The sequence below is a fragment of the Lithobates pipiens genome, unplaced genomic scaffold, assembly GCF_037356315.1.
Source record: "Lithobates pipiens isolate NorthernLeopardFrog02 unplaced genomic scaffold, aLitPip1_a1.2 Scaffold_13, whole genome shotgun sequence".
Classification (NCBI taxonomy): domain Eukaryota; kingdom Metazoa; phylum Chordata; class Amphibia; order Anura; family Ranidae; genus Lithobates; species Lithobates pipiens.
This window is the reverse complement of record NW_027507718.1, coordinates 153,263,090-153,281,513: the sequence shown is the minus strand read 5'-3', so window position 1 is coordinate 153,281,513 and position 18,424 is coordinate 153,263,090. Positions and strand designations below refer to the sequence as shown.

At 44.2% G+C, this 18,424-nt stretch overlaps 1 protein-coding gene across 2 annotated transcripts in view; it reads left to right on the top strand.

Moving 5' to 3' along the window:
- Positions 1-18,424, top strand: part of POLR2B (RNA polymerase II subunit B) — a 726,171-nt gene that overhangs the window by 521,819 nt on the left and 185,928 nt on the right. For both annotated transcript variants that reach the window (XM_077475735.1, XM_077475736.1), the window contains one exon: positions 17,344-17,594. In XM_077475735.1, the coding sequence (XP_077331861.1) occupies positions 17,344-17,594 (251 nt within the window). The remainder of the gene's footprint in view (positions 1-17,343; positions 17,595-18,424) is intronic.

Sequence of the window (18,424 nt, the reverse complement as noted above, 5' to 3'; positions counted from 1 at the left end):
AGCCCCCCGAGTCTTTACCAAAGCACTAGCTCCAGTATTGGCGTTGCTGCGACAACGCGGGATCGTGATCGTGGGTTACCTAGACGATCTCCTACTGAGAGCATCTTCCACCTCAGAATTAGAGGAGGATGTGGCGATCACCATGCAGACTCTGCAAGAATTTGGGTGGCTGTTGAACCTAAAGAAGTCAGTGATTGTACCGACCCAGCGTCTGGAGTTTACTATTAGACTCCAGGGAAGCCAGGGTCTTTCTCCCTTCAAACAAATTGCAGATACTCAGATCTGCGGTCAAGATACTGATGAACCGCAAGTTTGCATGCGAGTACCTGGGGCTCATGGTAGCCTCCTTTGGGGCAGTACCTTATGTCCAGCTCCACACCGGAGTACTGCAGAAGGAGATTTTGACGAAATGGGACAAATCTCTGTTGTCCCTGGATCAGCAGATCTAGGTGAGCCGGCCAGTCAGGGACTCTCTGATCTGGTGGTTGAGGTCCCCAGTGATTCAGTCCAGAAAATTGTTCCTTCCTCTGAAATGGACGGTGATCACTACGGACGCCAAATTTATCCGGCTGGGGTGGAGTGATGAAGATTCAGTCGACGCAGTGCCTCTGGTCGATGGAAGAATCAGAGTTGCCGATCAATCTGCTCGAATTGAGAGCGATCAGGCTGTGTCTCCACACATGGTCTGTGTCTTCAAGGGCATCCAACCAGGATACAGTCGGACAACGCCATGGCTGTGGCATGCATAAATCACCAAGGGGAAACGAGAAGCTCAGCCGCTGCTCGGGAGGTCGCTCACATACTTCGGTGGGCAGAGCGACACGTACCTGCCCTGTCTGCCATTTACATTCCGGGAGTGGAAAACTGGCAGGCGGATTATCTGAGTCGACAGATGCTGGACCCAGGAGAATGGGCATTGCATCCGGAGATATTCAGGTTGCTGTGCCTGAAGTGGGGCACTCCAGATGTGGATCTATTGGCCTCCCGTCTCAATCGGAAGGATCCAAGATTCGTGTCCAGGACAAGAGATCCATGGGCAGACGAGCTGGTGGCTCCGTAGGATCAGTACCAACTGATCTACACCTTAACTCCACTGAAACTGTTGCCACGTCTACATCGCAGAGTGGAAGCCGAGGGGATTCCAGTAATTCTGGTTGCCCCAGATTGGCCTCAGCGGCCCTGGTACACAGACCTGGTGCGTCTGGTGGCAGACGCTCCCTGGCGACTGCCGTTGCGAGAGGACCGTCTATCTCAAGGTACAATCTTTCATCCTGCTTTACCATCGCTGGCTTTAACGGCATGGCTATTGAGAGCCAGGTGTTGAGGAACCGGGGTCTGTCCGACTCGGTGATTCCAACTATGTTGAGGGCACGAAAATCTTCTCGGAAGATATACCATCGTACCTGGAAGGCCTACATCTCCAAAGGATTGAGCACCATTAAGGGGCAAATCTCAGCCATGGCTGTCTCTCCCCCCAACGACCCCTGGCATCACACTCCTTAGTGGGTACCTTTGTTCAGGGGGTACGACATGTCCGTCCGGTGCACCCACGGTTACCCCCATGGGATTTGAACCTGGTGTTGGTGCTTTAAATACCCCCGTTTTTAAAATATCAAGGAGATTCCCCTGTTGACTCTTTCCCAGAAAGTGGTCTTTCACGTGGCCATCACATTGGCCAGGAGGGTTTCGGAATTGGCGGCCTTGTCTTGCAAGTTGCCTTATATGGGCATCCACAGGGATAAGGTGGTGTTGCGTCCGCAACCATCTTTTCTACTGAAGGTGGTCTCGGCTTTTCATATCAATGAGGACGTTGTATTACCATCGTTGTGTCCTAAGCCGAAGCACCCCAAAGAGGTGGCCCTTCACGCTCTTGACGTGGTTAGGGCTCTGAAGGTGTATTTGTCTGCCACGGCTCCCTTTCGGAAGTCAGACTCGGTTTGTTTCGGTAGCTGGTCCAAAGAAGTGTATGGCGGTCTCGGCCACCATTTCTAGGTGGATCAGACAGATTGTAGTACGAGCCAACACCTTGAAGGGGCAGGTGCCCCCCTTTGCGGTCACGGCCCACTCTACGAGGACATTCGGATGTCTTGGGCCTTCCGACACCAAGCGCCGGTCGCTCAGGTGTGTAAGGCGGCGACCTGGTCGTCTGTCCACACGTTTACCAAGTTCTACAAGGTAGACGTCAGTGCATCGGCGGATGCCTGTTTTGGCCGCAGGCGGCCATGTAGTTGCAATAATTATGCAAATGCAGTACTGTTTTGTTAACGCACTGTTGCATTACTTCCGCAATTGGTTGCGGTCTTGGGGATCACTCCTGTTGAAGATACCCATTCCCATTTTGTTAGAGAGGAGCTGTCGGTTGGTGAATATAAGAGAAAATAGGATTTTTTGTACTCGCCATAAAATCCTTTTCTCTGTAATTCACGACACGGCACCCACCCCTCCTTTTTCTCTTTACGTTATACTACTGGTTGACGTACTGAGTTCTGCCTGAGCAGGCTGTGGGGTTGTAACCTAGGGACCACCCATGGGCGGAACTAAAAGTTCAAAGTGTTGTTACAACTTGCCTAGTAATCTCCAGTAATAGGGCTGACTAACCATTTTGTTACAGAGAGGAGCTGTGTTAGTCAGTGAATTACAGAGGAAAGGATTTTACGGTGAGTACAAAAAATCCTATTTTTTTATTTTTTATGCTAGAAAATTACTTTGAACCCCCCAAAAAATATATATATATTATAAAATATGTAGTCAGTCTGGATACTGGCGGAAACCTAACCCCCAAACATGGCGACCTGAGGTGTGCCATGGTTGCCTGTGAGAGTATGCTTAAAAGAGGGCAAGAGACACCAACTGGGTACAGTGATATGAATTTTTATGTAAAACATGACAATTAATCCAACAAAGTAGCAAAAGCACGTTTTACCTCCACTTGGGGATCAGGAATGTACTGACTGTAACAAGACGATTGCCAGCATCCACTGTATTTTATGACATTGAATGGGACCCCCTGTTTGGATGCTGCCCCAATCCTGAAGGAATGACCCAAAAACAGTTTTGGGTTCAACCCCAAGTTGGCAATCAGAATCCTAACATGCGAGATAAACTGGAAGTAAAAGCCTGTGTAGGCAAGGGAAGCAATGCACTATTGAGAGGGGCTGCTGTAAACATGGAGGAGAGCTGATCTAAGACCTCGACTAGACACCAGATGGCGTTGGTTTTATAGTAATTGATCACACAACCCTGCCCTGTCTGCTGATTCTTGTTGGGAAGTTGAAGTGCCAAATGATCAGGTAACCTAATAAGACTACCTTTAACCACTTGACAACTGGGCACTTAAACCTCCCTCGTGACTAGGCCAATTTTCAGCTTTCAGTGCTCTCGCTTTGACAATTACTCAGTCATGTAACACTGTACCCATATATATATATTTTTTGTCCTTTTTTTCCCAGAAATAGAGCTTTCTTTTGGTGGTATTTGATCACCTCTGGGTTTTTTTTTTTTTTTTTTTTTGCGCTATAAATGAAAAAAGTCTGGAAATTTTGGGAAAAATTTTTTTTCTTTCTGTGATAACATTTTGAAAATAATTATTTTTTCTTCATAAATTTTGCCCACCATTTATACTGCTACAGTCTACAAGCTGTGGTGCAAATCATAAAAAAATTTAACACACCTGATGTGCTGGTGGCCTATCATTTCTTGAGACCCGAAACAAGACAGGAAAGTAAAAATACCCCCCCAAATCACCCCTTTTTTTTGACATTTCAAATTATTTAGTAAGGGGCATGGTGAGCTTTTTGATGTCATTTTTCCCACAATTCTTTGCAAAATTAAGATTTTTTTTTTCACAAAATTGTCATTGTAAAAGGTAATTTCTCTCACATGGCATGTGTATACCACAAATGACACCTCACAAATAAATTCTGCTACTCCTGAGTATTATGATACCACATGTGTGGGACTTTTCCACAGCCTAGCCACTTAGAGAGGCCCAACATTCAGGGAGCACCATCAGTTGTTTTTAGGAGCATAAATTACACATCTAACTTGTTGACTATCTATTACACTTTTGAAGGCCCTGGAGCACCAGGGCAATGACACGTGACACGGACGTGGCACTGATGACAGATGGCTCTGATACTTGGCACTGATAGATGGCACTGATGCGTGGCACTGGGGACAGTTGGCACTGACATTGTGGGCACTTTATTTTCCCTGTTTTTTTTTTTTTTTTCTACTCACGGCCGCTGCAGCCGTTCATCTCTCCTTCCTCACAGGCTGTCTGTGTGAGGTGGGAGAGTCGGCCATGAGAGATCCTCTCTCACTGGACACGCCGATCGCGCAGTAAACGGCCGCTGTGATTGGCCATTTACAGCTATCTGTGACTGGCTGTGTCCAAGGGACACGGCCAGCACAGAACTTCCCTGATGCACGATTGCGGAAGTAAACAGGAGGACATCCAGGGACGACCTCCCGGCAATTGGCATCTGCTCTGCAGCCGTCTTTTGGCTATAGCGCAGACGCCTAGTAGTTGAGGAGTACCGGTGCGTTAAGTCCAGCTGGGGACACCTTCAAAGGTCTAAGGAAGACAGCCGCCTTGAGGACCAAGCTGAGACCGACCCCAAAGGGTGAAATGGACAATAAATCTGCTAGTTCACAGAACTGACCGGAGATAGGCTAGCATGTCACCCTTGGCTTCCCCTGCATTTTCTGAATACCCTTTGAGCATGGCTTTGATAGGATGGAGACCTGAGAAGTGCTTAATACCAGAAAGGTATAGCTTAATTGGTGTCGAATGACGGTGACAACTTGTCATGACAGTAGGCCAGGAAAGTAATCATGTAGAATACATATCGCCTAAACTGAGGAAATGTGTATATATATTTTTTTAAGGCCAAGAGGTGGAAGTGACATCAGACGTCGCTCCGGTCCTCCAAGGGCATACTCGAGTGGGGGCTATTTTTCCCTCACTTGGCTTCTCGCCAAACAATCGGCTGCACCAGAGGGTTTTCGGAGTTACCAACCGCTCTGGGAAGCGAAAGGAGGGGGCGCCTCTGCCCTATAAAAATGATCTTGTGGCGGATCCGCCACCGAGACCACTTTTATCTGAAAGCCTTCATTCCGCTGTAAATAGCGATACTAGGGTTATGTTGGCTACTTACTGCCATAGCCTCGGTATTTAACATCAAAGTAATAATGTGTATTTACAGTTAGGTGGTCAGCAAGTGGTTACAGATTCTGCTGAATAAAGTTGGTGACGCTCTTTAACCACTTAAGGACCGCCGTATTGCCATTGTACGTCATTACAATGGCACAGGCAGGCACAAGCACGTACATGTACGTGCCTCCCTTCCAGCGGGTGGGGGGTCCGATCGGACCCCCTCCCGCTGGATACGGCGGTCCGGTTCGCTGCAGGAGCGATCCGTGATGAGGGGATGGCCGTTGGTTTTTGGCCATCCCCTCTCGATCGCTCCTGGCCAATGACAAGCTTCCTCCCACTGTGTATTGTATACACAGGAGGAAGGGATGTCATTCTCCTCGGGGCGGTCTTTTTGACCGGACTACGAGGAGAAGACAAAAAGTAAGTGTGCACCAACACTACACTGACATGTAGGTACACACAGGCACACAAACCCCTCCCCCCCAGTCACAGTGTCACTGATTGCATTGATCATTTATTTACTGATCACTGCATTCAGTGTCAGTTGTAAAAGTAAAAACTGTCAGGGCAGTTAGTGTTAGGTCCAGGGTGGCCCCCTATCACCCCCCAATAAAGGTTTAACCCCCTGATTGCCCCTAGAGTTAACCCTTTCACCCCCTTTTGCCAGTGTCACTAAGTGATCATTTTTCCGATCGCTGCATTAGTGTCGCTATTGACACTAGGTAGCTAGTTATTTTTTTAGGTTCACCGCCAGGTTTTTATAGCGCTAGGTATCCCGATATACTACCCAATAATGGTTTTAACCCCCTGATTGCCCCTAGTTAACCCTTTCACCCCCTTTTGCCAGTGTCACTAAGCGATCATTTTTCTGATCGCTGCATTTGTGTCGCTAGGTAGCTAGTTATTTTTATAGGTTCACCGCCAGGTTTTTGTAGCGCTAGGTACCCCAATATACTACCCAATAATGGTTTTAACCCCCTGATTGCCCCTAGTTAACCCTTTCACCAGCGATCACAGTATAAGTGTCACTGGTGACGCTGGTTAGCCAGTTAGTTATTTAGGTTCCCCGTCAGGTTTTTATATAGCGCCAGGGACCCCCATATACTACCTAATAAAAATTGGAACCCCCTGATTGCCCCTAGTTAACCCTTTCACCAGTGATCACCGTATAAGTGTTACGGGTGACTCTGGTTAGTTTGCTTTTTATAGCATCAGGGCACCCACCATTTATTACCCAATAAAGGTTTAACCCCCTGATCACCCGGCGGGTGATATCAATTAGGTTTTAGGGTCAGGGTCTGTGTCTCCCCAGGCAGCGCTAGGTTAGTGCCAGTACCGCTAACACCCACACGCAAAGCATAAACCTCCCGTAGTGGTATAGAATCTGAACAGATCAATATCTGATCTGATCAGATCTATACTAGCGTCCCCAGCAGTTTAGGGTTCCAAAAAAACGCATTGTTAGCGGGATCAGCCCAGATACCTGCTGGCACCTGCGTTTTGCCCCTCCGCCCAGCCCACCCAAGTGCAGTATCGATTGATCACTGTCACTTACAAAATACTAAACGCATAACTGCAGCGATCGCAGAGTCAGGCCTTATCCCTACGATCACAACGTTTTTTTTTTTGGTAGCATTTTATATTTAAATCTGAAAGGCAGTGCTTGGGTTTTCGGGGTCCTGTACATGGCTATGCTCCCAAAAAGTCCCCCACATGTGGTATCCCTGTACTCGGGAGAAGCAGCAGAATTTATTTTGGGGTGTAATTTGACTTATGCCCATAGCATGTGTGAGCAATCTATCATTTAGTGACAACTTTGTGCAAAAAAAAAAAATTGAAAAAAATTCCTGCAACTTGTGGCAAAATATAAAATATTTCATGGACTCAACATGCCTCTCAGTAAATAGCTTGGGGTGTCTACTTTCCAAAATGGGGTCATTTGGGGGGTGGGGGGTTTGTGCTATTTTGGCATTTTATGGCCTTCAAAACTGTGATGGGTAGTGAGGAGTGAAATCAAAAATTTGCACCCTTAGAAATCCTGAAGGCAGTGATTGGTTTTTGGGGTGCCGTACGCGGCTAGACTCCCAAAAAGTCCCACATATGTGGTATCTCCGTACTCAGGAGAAGCAGCAGAATATATTTTGGGGTGCAATTCCACATATAACTATGGCATGTGTGAGCAATATATCATTTAGGCTGGGTTCACACTGCTGCGGGTGGGAGATCCGGATGTGATGCGAGTTCAGCCATACAGATAGTATGGCTGAATTCGCATCGCTCCCGCCGCAAACTCGCACGGGACCCTTTTTTTGGTCCACAGCAGAATCGGATCGCATGGGTGTTCACACCATGCGATCCGATTCCTGTGCGAGTGTGCAGATCGCACTGCGATATGCGGACGGATCTGGGGGTGTCATTAACATTTCATTGACACTCCCAGCAGTCCGCATAGGGCAGTGTGAACTGCCGGCGGGAGGCATGCGATGCGGGAAAACACTGCGGATTTGCGGCGTTCCCGCATCGCTATGGTGTGAACCTAGCCTTAGTGACAACTTTTTGTAAACTTTTTTTTTTTTTTGTGTCATTATTCAATCACTTGGGACAAAAAAAAAATATTCAATGGGCTCAATATGCCTCTCCGCAACTTCTTTGGGTTGTCTACTTTCCAAAATGGGGTCATTTGGGGGGGGGGGGGGGGTTGTACTGCCCTGCCATTTTAGCACCTCAAGAAATGAGATAGGCAGTCATAAATTAAAAGCTGTGTAAATTCCAGAAAATACTCTAGTTTGTAGACTCTATAACTTTTGCGCAAAGCAATAAATATACGCTTATTGACATTTTTTTTTTACTAAAGACATGTGGCTGAATAAATTTTGCCCTAAATGTATGACTAAAATTGAGTTTATTCGATTTTTCTTATAACAAAAAGTAGAAAATATCATTTTTTCTCAAAATTTTCGTTTTTTTTCCATTTATAGCGCAAAAAATAAAAATCGCAGAGGCAATCAAATACCATCAAAAGAAAGCTCTATTTGTGGGAAGAAAAGGACGCAAATTTCGTTTGGGTGCAATATTGCATGACCGCGCAATTACCAGTTAAAGCAGCGCAGTGCGAAATTGTAAAAAGACCTCTGGTCCTTAGGGTATTTATTGGTCCGGGGCTGAAGTGGTTAAAGCTTTCTCTTGCAGGCCCAGCTTTGCAGCTGTTGCTGCAATATCAGTCGGTCAAACCACAGTAAACTAGGCTAGATCGATGAAACCAACAGAATCATGTATTCTAGGATCCAACTCTGGTGCAACACTTACAAACCCTGCCCTTATATACATCTGTTATACGTGAAATGCTTCATGTATAAACAGATGTCCAGCAAACATAAACATACAGCCAGGGCTACAATGGAATGGTTTAGATCAGTGTTTCTCAACTCCAGTCCTCATGGCACCCCAACAGGTCATGTTTTCAGGATTTTTCTCAGATGAAATGGCTGTGGTAAATACTAAGGCAGTGAAACTGATCAAATCACCTGTGCAAAATAATGTAAAGCCTGAAAATATGCCCTGTTGGAGTGCCTTGAGATCTGGAGTTGGGAAAGACTGGTTTAGATCAAAGCATAGTCATGTGTTAGAATGGCCCAGTCAGACCTACATCCAATTGAGAATCTGTGGCAAGACTTGAAAATTGCTGTTAAAGACTCTCCGTCAAATCTGACAGAGCTAGAGTTTCGCAAAGAATGGGACAAATGTAACTCTCTAGTAGCGTTAATTTTGATGTCAAATTTCAGTTTTAGTCTTGGTTATAGTCTTTTGACTAAAAGGCCATTTTAGTTTTAGTCGAATTGTAAGACTAAAATCTATTGGGTTTAGTTAAATTGGAATGCATTATTTCTTTAGAATTGCCAAATTCCTGTAACCCGTTTTCGTCAGACTGCAGTCTGATCTGCTGACGTCACAGAAAGCAGTTCAGACACGGCGTCGCGCCGACAGTGGGATTCTGGATCCACCAGGAGATGTCTGCTCCGCGCCCCTGCACAGCTCAGCACTCCAGTGAAGGTGGAAGAGCAGAGCGGAGAGCTGCTGATTGAAAGTTAGCAGCCTTCTGCTCAGGGAGCTGTGAGAACTAAGCCATCAGCGATGTTGTCGCTCGGTTCTCGGTGTAAAGGTGCCAGCGGACAGATGTAGCATCAGACCGATGCTGCATCCACTTAGAGATGGAGGAAATACACCTAAACCCATACTTTTCTTTTAAGGATTAAACGTGCACTACAGACAGATTTAGCTGTTGATATATAACAACCATCTTTATTTATAAAAGTTTCTTTAAAAAAAAAAAATATTGCTTTTTGACAAGTGGAAGTACAACTTGAAAATAAAAAAAAAAAAATCCCCAAAAAAATTTAGACTCTTGGCTGTAATGCTATTGCACATATTACGTGAATATATTCCAAACATGAAATATTAAGAAAAAAAGAGAAGCCTTTTTCTTTCAGCAGCTTAGTAGATTTTTGTAGTCTTCATTTCAATTTAGTTTTAGTCATAGTCTTTAGACTAAAATGACATTTTAGTTTTAGTCATCTGAATTGTTTGTTGTATTTTAGTCGACTAAATTTACACTGCTCTCTAGATGTTGAAAGATGATGGAAACATACCCAAAAAGATTTGCAGCTGTAATTGCAGTGAAAGGTGGTTCTACAAAGTATTGCCACTTGTGGTGTTCTATCACGTAAAATCCCAATAAAATGTACGTTTTTGGTTGTAACATGACAAAATGTGTTAAAGTTCAAGGGGTATGACTACTTGTTCACTGTATATGTTTTGATTTTCTGGTATCTAATAAAAAGCTATAAAGTCAGTTATCACATGGTACAGGGCTGTTGTATCATGTTATCTCTGTGACCAATTGTAAACGTTGATGTCAGGAAATTAATTTTTTTTTTTTTTTTTGTACTGTCCGTGTGACTGCTGATTGGCTGCAATGATCATGTGGTGCCAGTGCTGCCCAAAGCAACCCTGTGCAGTGTTAAGTGCAATTCTCAAACCAATTGCTTTTCTTCTTTGTAATGCTGAGTTCGAATCTTATGCTTCTGATAGAAATGAAGTACAGGAGACCTTTCTGTAGCTCAAATCCAAGCTGGATGGCCCAAAAACGTTTATTGTTGCACAGTTCTTGTACACTCAAAAATGAGTCATACACAAAAATACCAAAAAAGAGAAAACAGCCTTTCCCCATCTTGTGGTTAGCAGGCGGGCGTAGTCTGAGTGACTTTACACTTTTCACAATACCTATTTCTTAACACAGTTGTTTTGTACAGATAATGTCAAGATATAACTTAAGCTAGAACTCTGATCCTATCAGCAGTGATAAGGAAATGCCACAGTCGGAGTATGTGGGGAGATGTACAGTTACATTCACCCACATCGATTGCCATTTATGTACATGGGCCGTATGGGAAGTGGTTAAGGGGCAAGTAAGTTACCCATATTGGATTACTGTATTTATCGGCTTATAACACGCACCCTAATTTTAAGAGGGAATTTCAGGAAAAAAAATGTAAATAAAGAACTTTGAAGCAAAAGGTTAGCTCAGAACTTTTTTTTTTTATTAACCACTTCAGCCCCAGAAGATTTGGCCACTGAACGAGCGGGCCATTTTTTTTTACGATTTGGCACTGTCGCTTTAACTGACAAGTGCGCGGTCATGCAATGCTGCACCCAAAGTGTGTTGTATGATGGCTGTGTAGTATGGTAATGTGTTTGTATGGTAATGCTGGTGTTAATATCATACTATAGTTTATTACTACCTCCCCCCTTGTAACTAGGGTAAAATCCCTAGTAGACTAGTAGGGGATAAAAATCTCAGCCCCTCTATATCTGTCCGATCAGTAGGTCTGGCAGCCAATGGCCGCCCGTAATTTTTCGGAGGAATGACAGAAGGGCGGTCTCCCTATGTAAACAAGGCAGACTGTCGTTCTGCCATTTCTACTAATAGGAACACAGATGTCTTTGTCTAGTGTCAGCATTCCCCCACACACAGCACACACAGGGACAACATTTAGCCCTCTTCCCTGCCAGTGCAATTGGTAAAGTGGCAATGCATTTTGTTTTTTTTTAGCACTGTTTGTATTGGTGTTGGATTATACATTATTGGTCTTTTTGTTTATATTGCTAAAAAATAAAAACCTCAGAGGTGATAAAAAAAAAACACCAATAGAAAGCGCTCTTTGGGTACAGCATCGCACAGCTGCACAATTTTTCAAGTCTCCTCGCAAACATGGGTGTATGCGATCAAGTACCAGAACAGACACCTTGGGGCATATCCCACCATGGGTTTGTAGAACATGCCTCCCAAGGGGAAGGTCTGGATCATTGGTTTGCAGTGCAGTATCTCAAAAATGGCCTGGCCAGGAAGTGGGTAAAAGCCTTCTGGGGCTGAAGTGGTTAAGACAAGTGCATACACTGATGCAGTGTCATTCATTGCCCCCCCACCCAACTGATATTATAATTTATTGCTCTCCCGCCACTCAGCTTTTTCAAATGATTTGTGCCTGCCGGGTACAAGCTGTCATCCATATGTCATATTCCTCTCAGACTCAACTCGCACTTGGTGTGAACACAGGCACTTCAATCTCATAGAGAACTCTGCCTCAGATTCTAGCTTTACAAAAATCAGGACTTGACCAGAACTTGGTCTTAAAGGCTAACTTCACATTTTGTACCATGTTACATCTGTATTTGCGTTGCATGTAAATGTAAACCCAAACCGCTCCCTCCCTGTGACAGTGTGCAGAGGTTCTCCCCCCATAGCCGCTGTCACTTTTGAAATCTGTTCAGCTTTGTGTGAGGCTCTGCCCACAAAGCTGTGTCATTCAGAGATCTGTGAATAAACTACGGGTCCCATCTGCCTTTGCTACAGTTGAACTTGTAGTTCTCAATAAAACATAGGTGCTTTAATCGCCACACTAATAATAATAATAAGTAACTAGTAATTCTATGTTGACACTACTTCCAGCTCTCCAACTGACAATCCATACCTTGGTATGGAACTGGAAGGAGAGTCTGTAGGAGCCTGGAATTTCACCTACGTATCCATTGATCTCAAGTGCAGTGCATGGAAACAAAATGTATGAAAACAAAAAAAAAACTATGAAAACAAAATGTACATGTTTTTTTCCCTACCAATACAGTATGTGTGCATTTATTTTTTCTAAAAGGTGGACTTGGCCTTTAAGTACACTTATGCCGTGTACACACGACCAGAATGCCGCTGAAACTCTTGCATGCACACAATCGCACCAAATTCCGACCGTTTTTGGTACGTCGGAACAGCATACAGGCTAGCGGTTTTCCCAATAAGAATTGGTTCCATCGGAAAATTTTTTGAATATTTTCTCTTTCTAGGTCCGTCAGATTTTAAACGTAAAAAGTCTAATGGGGCGCACACACATCGGAATATATGATTAAAAGCTCCCGTCTGACTGTCGGACATTCCACTCGTGTGTACACGGCATTAAGGTACAGGTTTTGGCCTTGTCCATTATTTTCCAAAAACATCTTGCTTCCCTTTCCCTTTTATGAACTTTTAACCTTTTTGTTCAAGGTTATTTCTTGGATTAGACCACCCATACAGCAATGTTTGCATCCTTGGTAATCTTAATTTGGTTCTTTCTCTGCCCTGTAGAAACCACCCATTGAACTCCTCTGGTAACTTTCCTTAGATAGTTTATCCTGCAAAGCTGTCTGTATGGAGCCGTTCCTGATTCTTCACAGGAATAAAGTAGACTTGTGCCCTTAAATCCTCCTCCCCTAAGGTTGTCTTAACCTTCCACCTAAACCAGGGGTGTCCAACCTGCAGCCCGGGAGAGTTCAGTGTGCGGTCCAGGCATGCTTGGAGGAACACTGCAAGAATAGTAGCCACGGCACCTGGCAGGGACAGACCGGCACAGGCATGTATGGAGGGACTGGGGGAATCCTGTATATGCATAGTCAGCGGCGGCTGGCACAAAATGCAGGATCTAACTCCCTTTTCTACAAGCAATAGCGAATGCATTGACTCCACATAGAGCCAGGCAAGTAAATGCTGCATGGCTGTGTTTGGGGGTGGGGAAGATAAGCTGTGTGTAAAATCCATGATTTTTACATATGTCCACTACAGCCATGCATTCTGCATGTTCATACCGTTATGGACATGCAGTCTCCAAGTCCACAACAGATATTCGGAAAGACAGATGTAAAAATCGCTGATTTTACAAACTGTCCATGAATTTAGGCCAGGTCCACACTATGTGGGGTAGTTGTGGGTGCAGAAATTGGAGCTGTTCCAGCACCCACAACCACCCGCAACCAAAATGTATTGATGTGCGTCTAAAAATGCAGAGTGTTTTTAGGTGCAGGAACCTTTTTTTTTCCTGCCTTAGAGGCCCAGCAGCTCATTAAAATGAATGGGCTGCCATTCCCAAGCGAATGCCTAGTCCTTACTACTTTGTGCCTTCTTCTTAAGCAGTGAGAGTTTGCTCTCACTGTCTTAAATGTGTACAGAGCCATTAGCGTTTACCTAATGGCAACAGCTTCAGTCAGTGAGATAGACTCTATTTGTAATACATCATAGCCTTGCTATGAGCATCCTGTTTCTAGATCCACCATTGCTGGGTGGATAAGACAACTCATCTTAAAGTGTTTGTAAATAGTTAGGCTGAATACCCCTCGCCCCCACCCCCTGATTCGGTTTGTGATAGAACTCTCGAACATTGCAATAGTTCAGACCCGAACGCTGAACCCTATTAGTCTATGGGACCCAAATAAAAAAATCAGAAATGCCCATTTTGAAGGCCCGTATACAAGTTATTGGCTATAAAAAGGATATGGAGTCCTGGTACTGCCCTGGGGGACATGTATCAATGCAACATTTTTTAAGAAACATTTTTAAATGAGCAGTTATTTTAACCATTTGCCTACTGGGCACTTAAACACCCTTCCTGCCCAGACCAATTTTCTTTGCTTTTGGTGCTCTCACATTTTGAATGACAATTACTCAGTCATGCAACACTGTACCCAAATGAATTGTTTGTCCTTTTTTTCCCACAAATAGAGCTTTCTTTTGGTGGTATTTGATCACCGCTGGGGTTTTTATTTTTTGCGCTATAAATGAAAAAAAGACCAAAAATTTTGAAAATAAACGCATATTTCTTTGTTTCTGTGACAAAATGATGCAAATTATTAATTTTTTGTCATAAATTTTGGCCATAATTTATACTGCTACATATCTTTGGTAAAAAATAACCCAAATTAGTGGATATTTGGTCTTTGAGAAAGTTGGAGAGTCTACAAGCTGTGGTGTGAATCGCACAAAATTGATCACATCTGATGTACTGGTGGACTATCTCTCTCTTCTTGCGACCCGAGCAAGTCAGGAAAAGTACAAATACCCCCCAAATGACCCCTTTTTGGAAAGTATACATTCCAAGGTATTTAGTAAGAGGCATGGTGAGCTTTTTGATGTCATTTTTTCCCACAATTCTTTGCAAAATTAAGACTTTTTTTTATTTTTTTCCACAAAATTGTCATTGTAATAGGTTATTTCTCTCACGTGGCATGTGTATACCACAAATGACACCCCCCAAAAAAATTCTGCTACTCCTGAGTATTATGATACCACATGTGTGTGACTTTTTCACAGCCTGGCCACAGAGAGCCCCAACATGCAGGGAGCACCGTCACATGTTCTAGGGGCATACATTACACATCTAACTTGTTGACTACCTATTACACTTTTGAAGGCCCTGGAGCACCAGGACAATGACACGTGGCACTGATGACACGTATACGTGGCACTGATGACAGATGGCACTACTATGTGGCACTGATGACAGATGCCACTTATACGTGGCACTGATGACCGATGCCACTTATACGTGGCACTGATGACAGATGGGACTGATGACAGATGGCACTAATATGTGGCACTAATACGTGGCACCGATGACAGATGGCACTAATATGTGGCACTAATACGTGGCACCGATGACAGATGGCACTAATATGTGGCACCGATGACGCGTGACACTGACAGATGGCACTGATAAGTGGCATTGATGACGCGTGACACTGACAACAGATGGCACGTGACACTGACAGGTGGCACTGATGACAAATGGCACTAATATGTGGCACTGATGACAGATGGCACTATGTGGCACCGATGACATGTGGCACTGATGACATGTGGCACTGCAGCCGTTGACTCTCCCTTCTCACATGCTGTCTGTGTGAGGAGGGAGAACGGCGCTGAGAGATGATCTCATATGTTTACATATGAGATCATCTCACATTGGACACGCCGATCGCGCTGTAAACGGCCACTGTGATTGGCCGTTTACAGCGATCTGTGACTGGCTGTGTCCAGTTAGCGTTCCCTCTGCAGCCGTATTTCGGCTATAGGCCGGGCACGAATGATGCTTAAAGTGAAACAAAAAAGTAAAATTCCCTTAAATATAGTGCTTGGGGGGCACCCTTAGTCTCCCTTTTAAAGTGATGCGTCTGTACTGTGTATAGAACCTGCTGCAGAAAAACTAACATTTATAAAGAAAACATAAAAAATAACATAAATTGCTGGCAATATAAAAAAAAAAAAAAAAGCTTGCTTTACCATCGCTGGCTTTAACGGCATGGCTATTGAGAGCCAGGTGTTGAGGAACCTGGGTCTGTTGGACTCTGTGATTCCAACTATGTTGAGGGCACGAAAATCTTCTCGAAAGATATACCATCGTACCTGGAAGGCTTACATCTCCATGTGTGAGGAGAAAGGTTGGCATCCACGTTCCTTTTCCATAGCGAGGATCCTGCTGTTTCTCCTCCATAGCGAGGATCCTGCTGTTTCTCCAACGGGGGAGTAGACCAGAGATTGGCACTGAGCACCATCAAGGGGCAGATCTCAGCCCTGGCTGTCTTTTTAGAACGACCCCTGGCATTGCACTCCTTAGTGGGTACCTTCGTTCAGGGGTTACGACATGTAGTCCGGTGCGCCCACCGTTATCCCCGTGGGATTTGAGCCTGGTGTTGAAAATATCAAGGAGATTCCCTTGTTGACGCTTTCCCAGAAAGTGGTCTTCCTAGTGGCAATTACTTCGGCCAGGAGGGTTTTGGAATTGTTGGCCTTGTCTTGCAAGTCGCCCTATCTGGTCATCCACAGGGATAAAGTGGTGTTGCGTCCGCAACCATCTTTTCTACCGAAGGTGGTCTCGGCTTTTCATATCAATGAGAACGTTGTATTACCATCGTTGTGTTCTAAGCCGAAGCACCCCAAAGAGGTGGCCCTTAACGCTCTGGACGTGGTTAGGGCCCTGAAGGTGTATTTGGCTGCCACGGCTCCTTTTCAGAAATCGGACTCACTGTTTGTTTCGGTGGCTGGTCCAAAGAAGGGTATGGCAGTCTCGTCAGCCACCATTTCCAGGTGGATCAGACAGATTATAGCACAAGCCTATGCCTTGAAGGGACAGGTGCCCCCCTTTCCGGTCACGGCCCACTCTACAAGGGCAATTGGAACGTCTGTTGCCTTTCCGACACCAAGCGTTGGTCGCTCAGGTGTGTAAGGCGGCGACCTGGTCGTCTGTCCATATGTTACCAAGTTCTACAAAGTAAACGTCAGTGCATTGGCTGATGCCCGTTTTGGGGGCAAAGTTTTGCAAGCGGCCATGTAGTTGCAATTAAATATGCAAGCTATGTTTTTTCCTGGTTTTTCGATAAAAATGCAGTACTGTTGTGTTAATGCACTGTTGCATTACTTCCACATTGGTTGTAGCCTAGGGACCGCCCCCTGGGCGGAACTAAAAGTTCTGAAGTGTTGTATTACAACTTTGCCTAGTAATCTCCAGTGGTAGGGCTGACAACCCATTTTGTTAGAGAGGAGCTGTGTCGGTCGCTGAATTACAGAGAAAAGGATTTTACGGTGAGTACAAAAAAATCCTGTGTTTTTTGTTTTTTTACTTGTTAAATCCCTAATCTTTTCCTTGGAGTACAGTAAAATACACTAGGCCCTATCCACTGTTCTTCATGATCTTATTGTTTGCTACAAAACTGAGGCCTACTGGGAGTGGGAGGGGTAATATGGGGATGTCCATTCAGCATTTTTTATTTTTTATTTTATTATTTCCTTTTGTGTTTTGCTTTTGATGATTTTTTTTATTTTTTCTTAGGCATGCGACATGCAATTTATGATAAATTAGATGATGATGGTTTGATTGCACCTGGTGTCAGGGTCTCTGGAGATGATGTAATCATTGGAAAAACTGTAACATTGCCTGAAAATGAGGATGAGCTTGAAAGCACAAATCGCCGGTACACCAAGAGGGATTGCAGCACTTTTCTTCGTACAAGTGAAACTGGAATTGTGGATCAGGTTATGGTAACGCTTAACCAGGAAGGTTACAAGTTTTGCAAGATCAGGGTGAGCTATGTATATTCTGATAAAAGGCGGTCATTTAAATTTGTCTTTTGAATTTAACTACTTCCGGACCACCCACTGTCGTTATACAGCGGTACTTTGAAGAGGAATATCGTCGTTATGGCAGCAGCTAGCTGCCATAACCCCGGTATCCTCTTCAGTGAGCGATCTGCTTCAAGACAAAATCTGTCTCTGCAGCAGATTCGCCGCAAGATCACGTTTATCAGAGGTGGGAGAGGGCCCCCCACCCATCTCCTTATCAATACAGGGCAGAAGAGACGTCAAAATGTCATATTTTTTTTTCTTTTTCTTTTTTTTTTTATTACATTTTTTATTACATTTTTTATTGCATTTTAGTGTAAATATGAGATCTGAAGTCTTTTTGACCCCAGATCTAATGTTTGAGGTCTTGTCATGCTTATTTTTCCTATTACAAGGGGTGTTTACATTCCTTGTAATAGGAATAAAAGGGACTTTTTTAATAGTGTAAAAAATAAAAGGTTTAATAAATAAGGAGGAATTTATTTTTTTAAACTCGCCCCGCCCCAACCAGCTTGCGTGCAGAAAGTGTGCTTGTAAGACCGCTGCCCAAATACGTTGTGACAGAGTATTGCAAGGACTGACATTTTCTTTAGGGTGGTAGAAAAAAATATATTTAATGTTTGGGGGTTTTAAGTAATTTTCTAGCAAAAAAAAAAGTTTATCTTGTGAGCGACAAATCTTAAGAGGCTCGGTCCTTAAATGGTTAAAGTGTGCATTGTTACAACCAAGTTTCCTTAGCAGGCAGTATGTGAAGTAGAGGCGTGTAGCAAGTATAAAAGCAGGCAATGGGT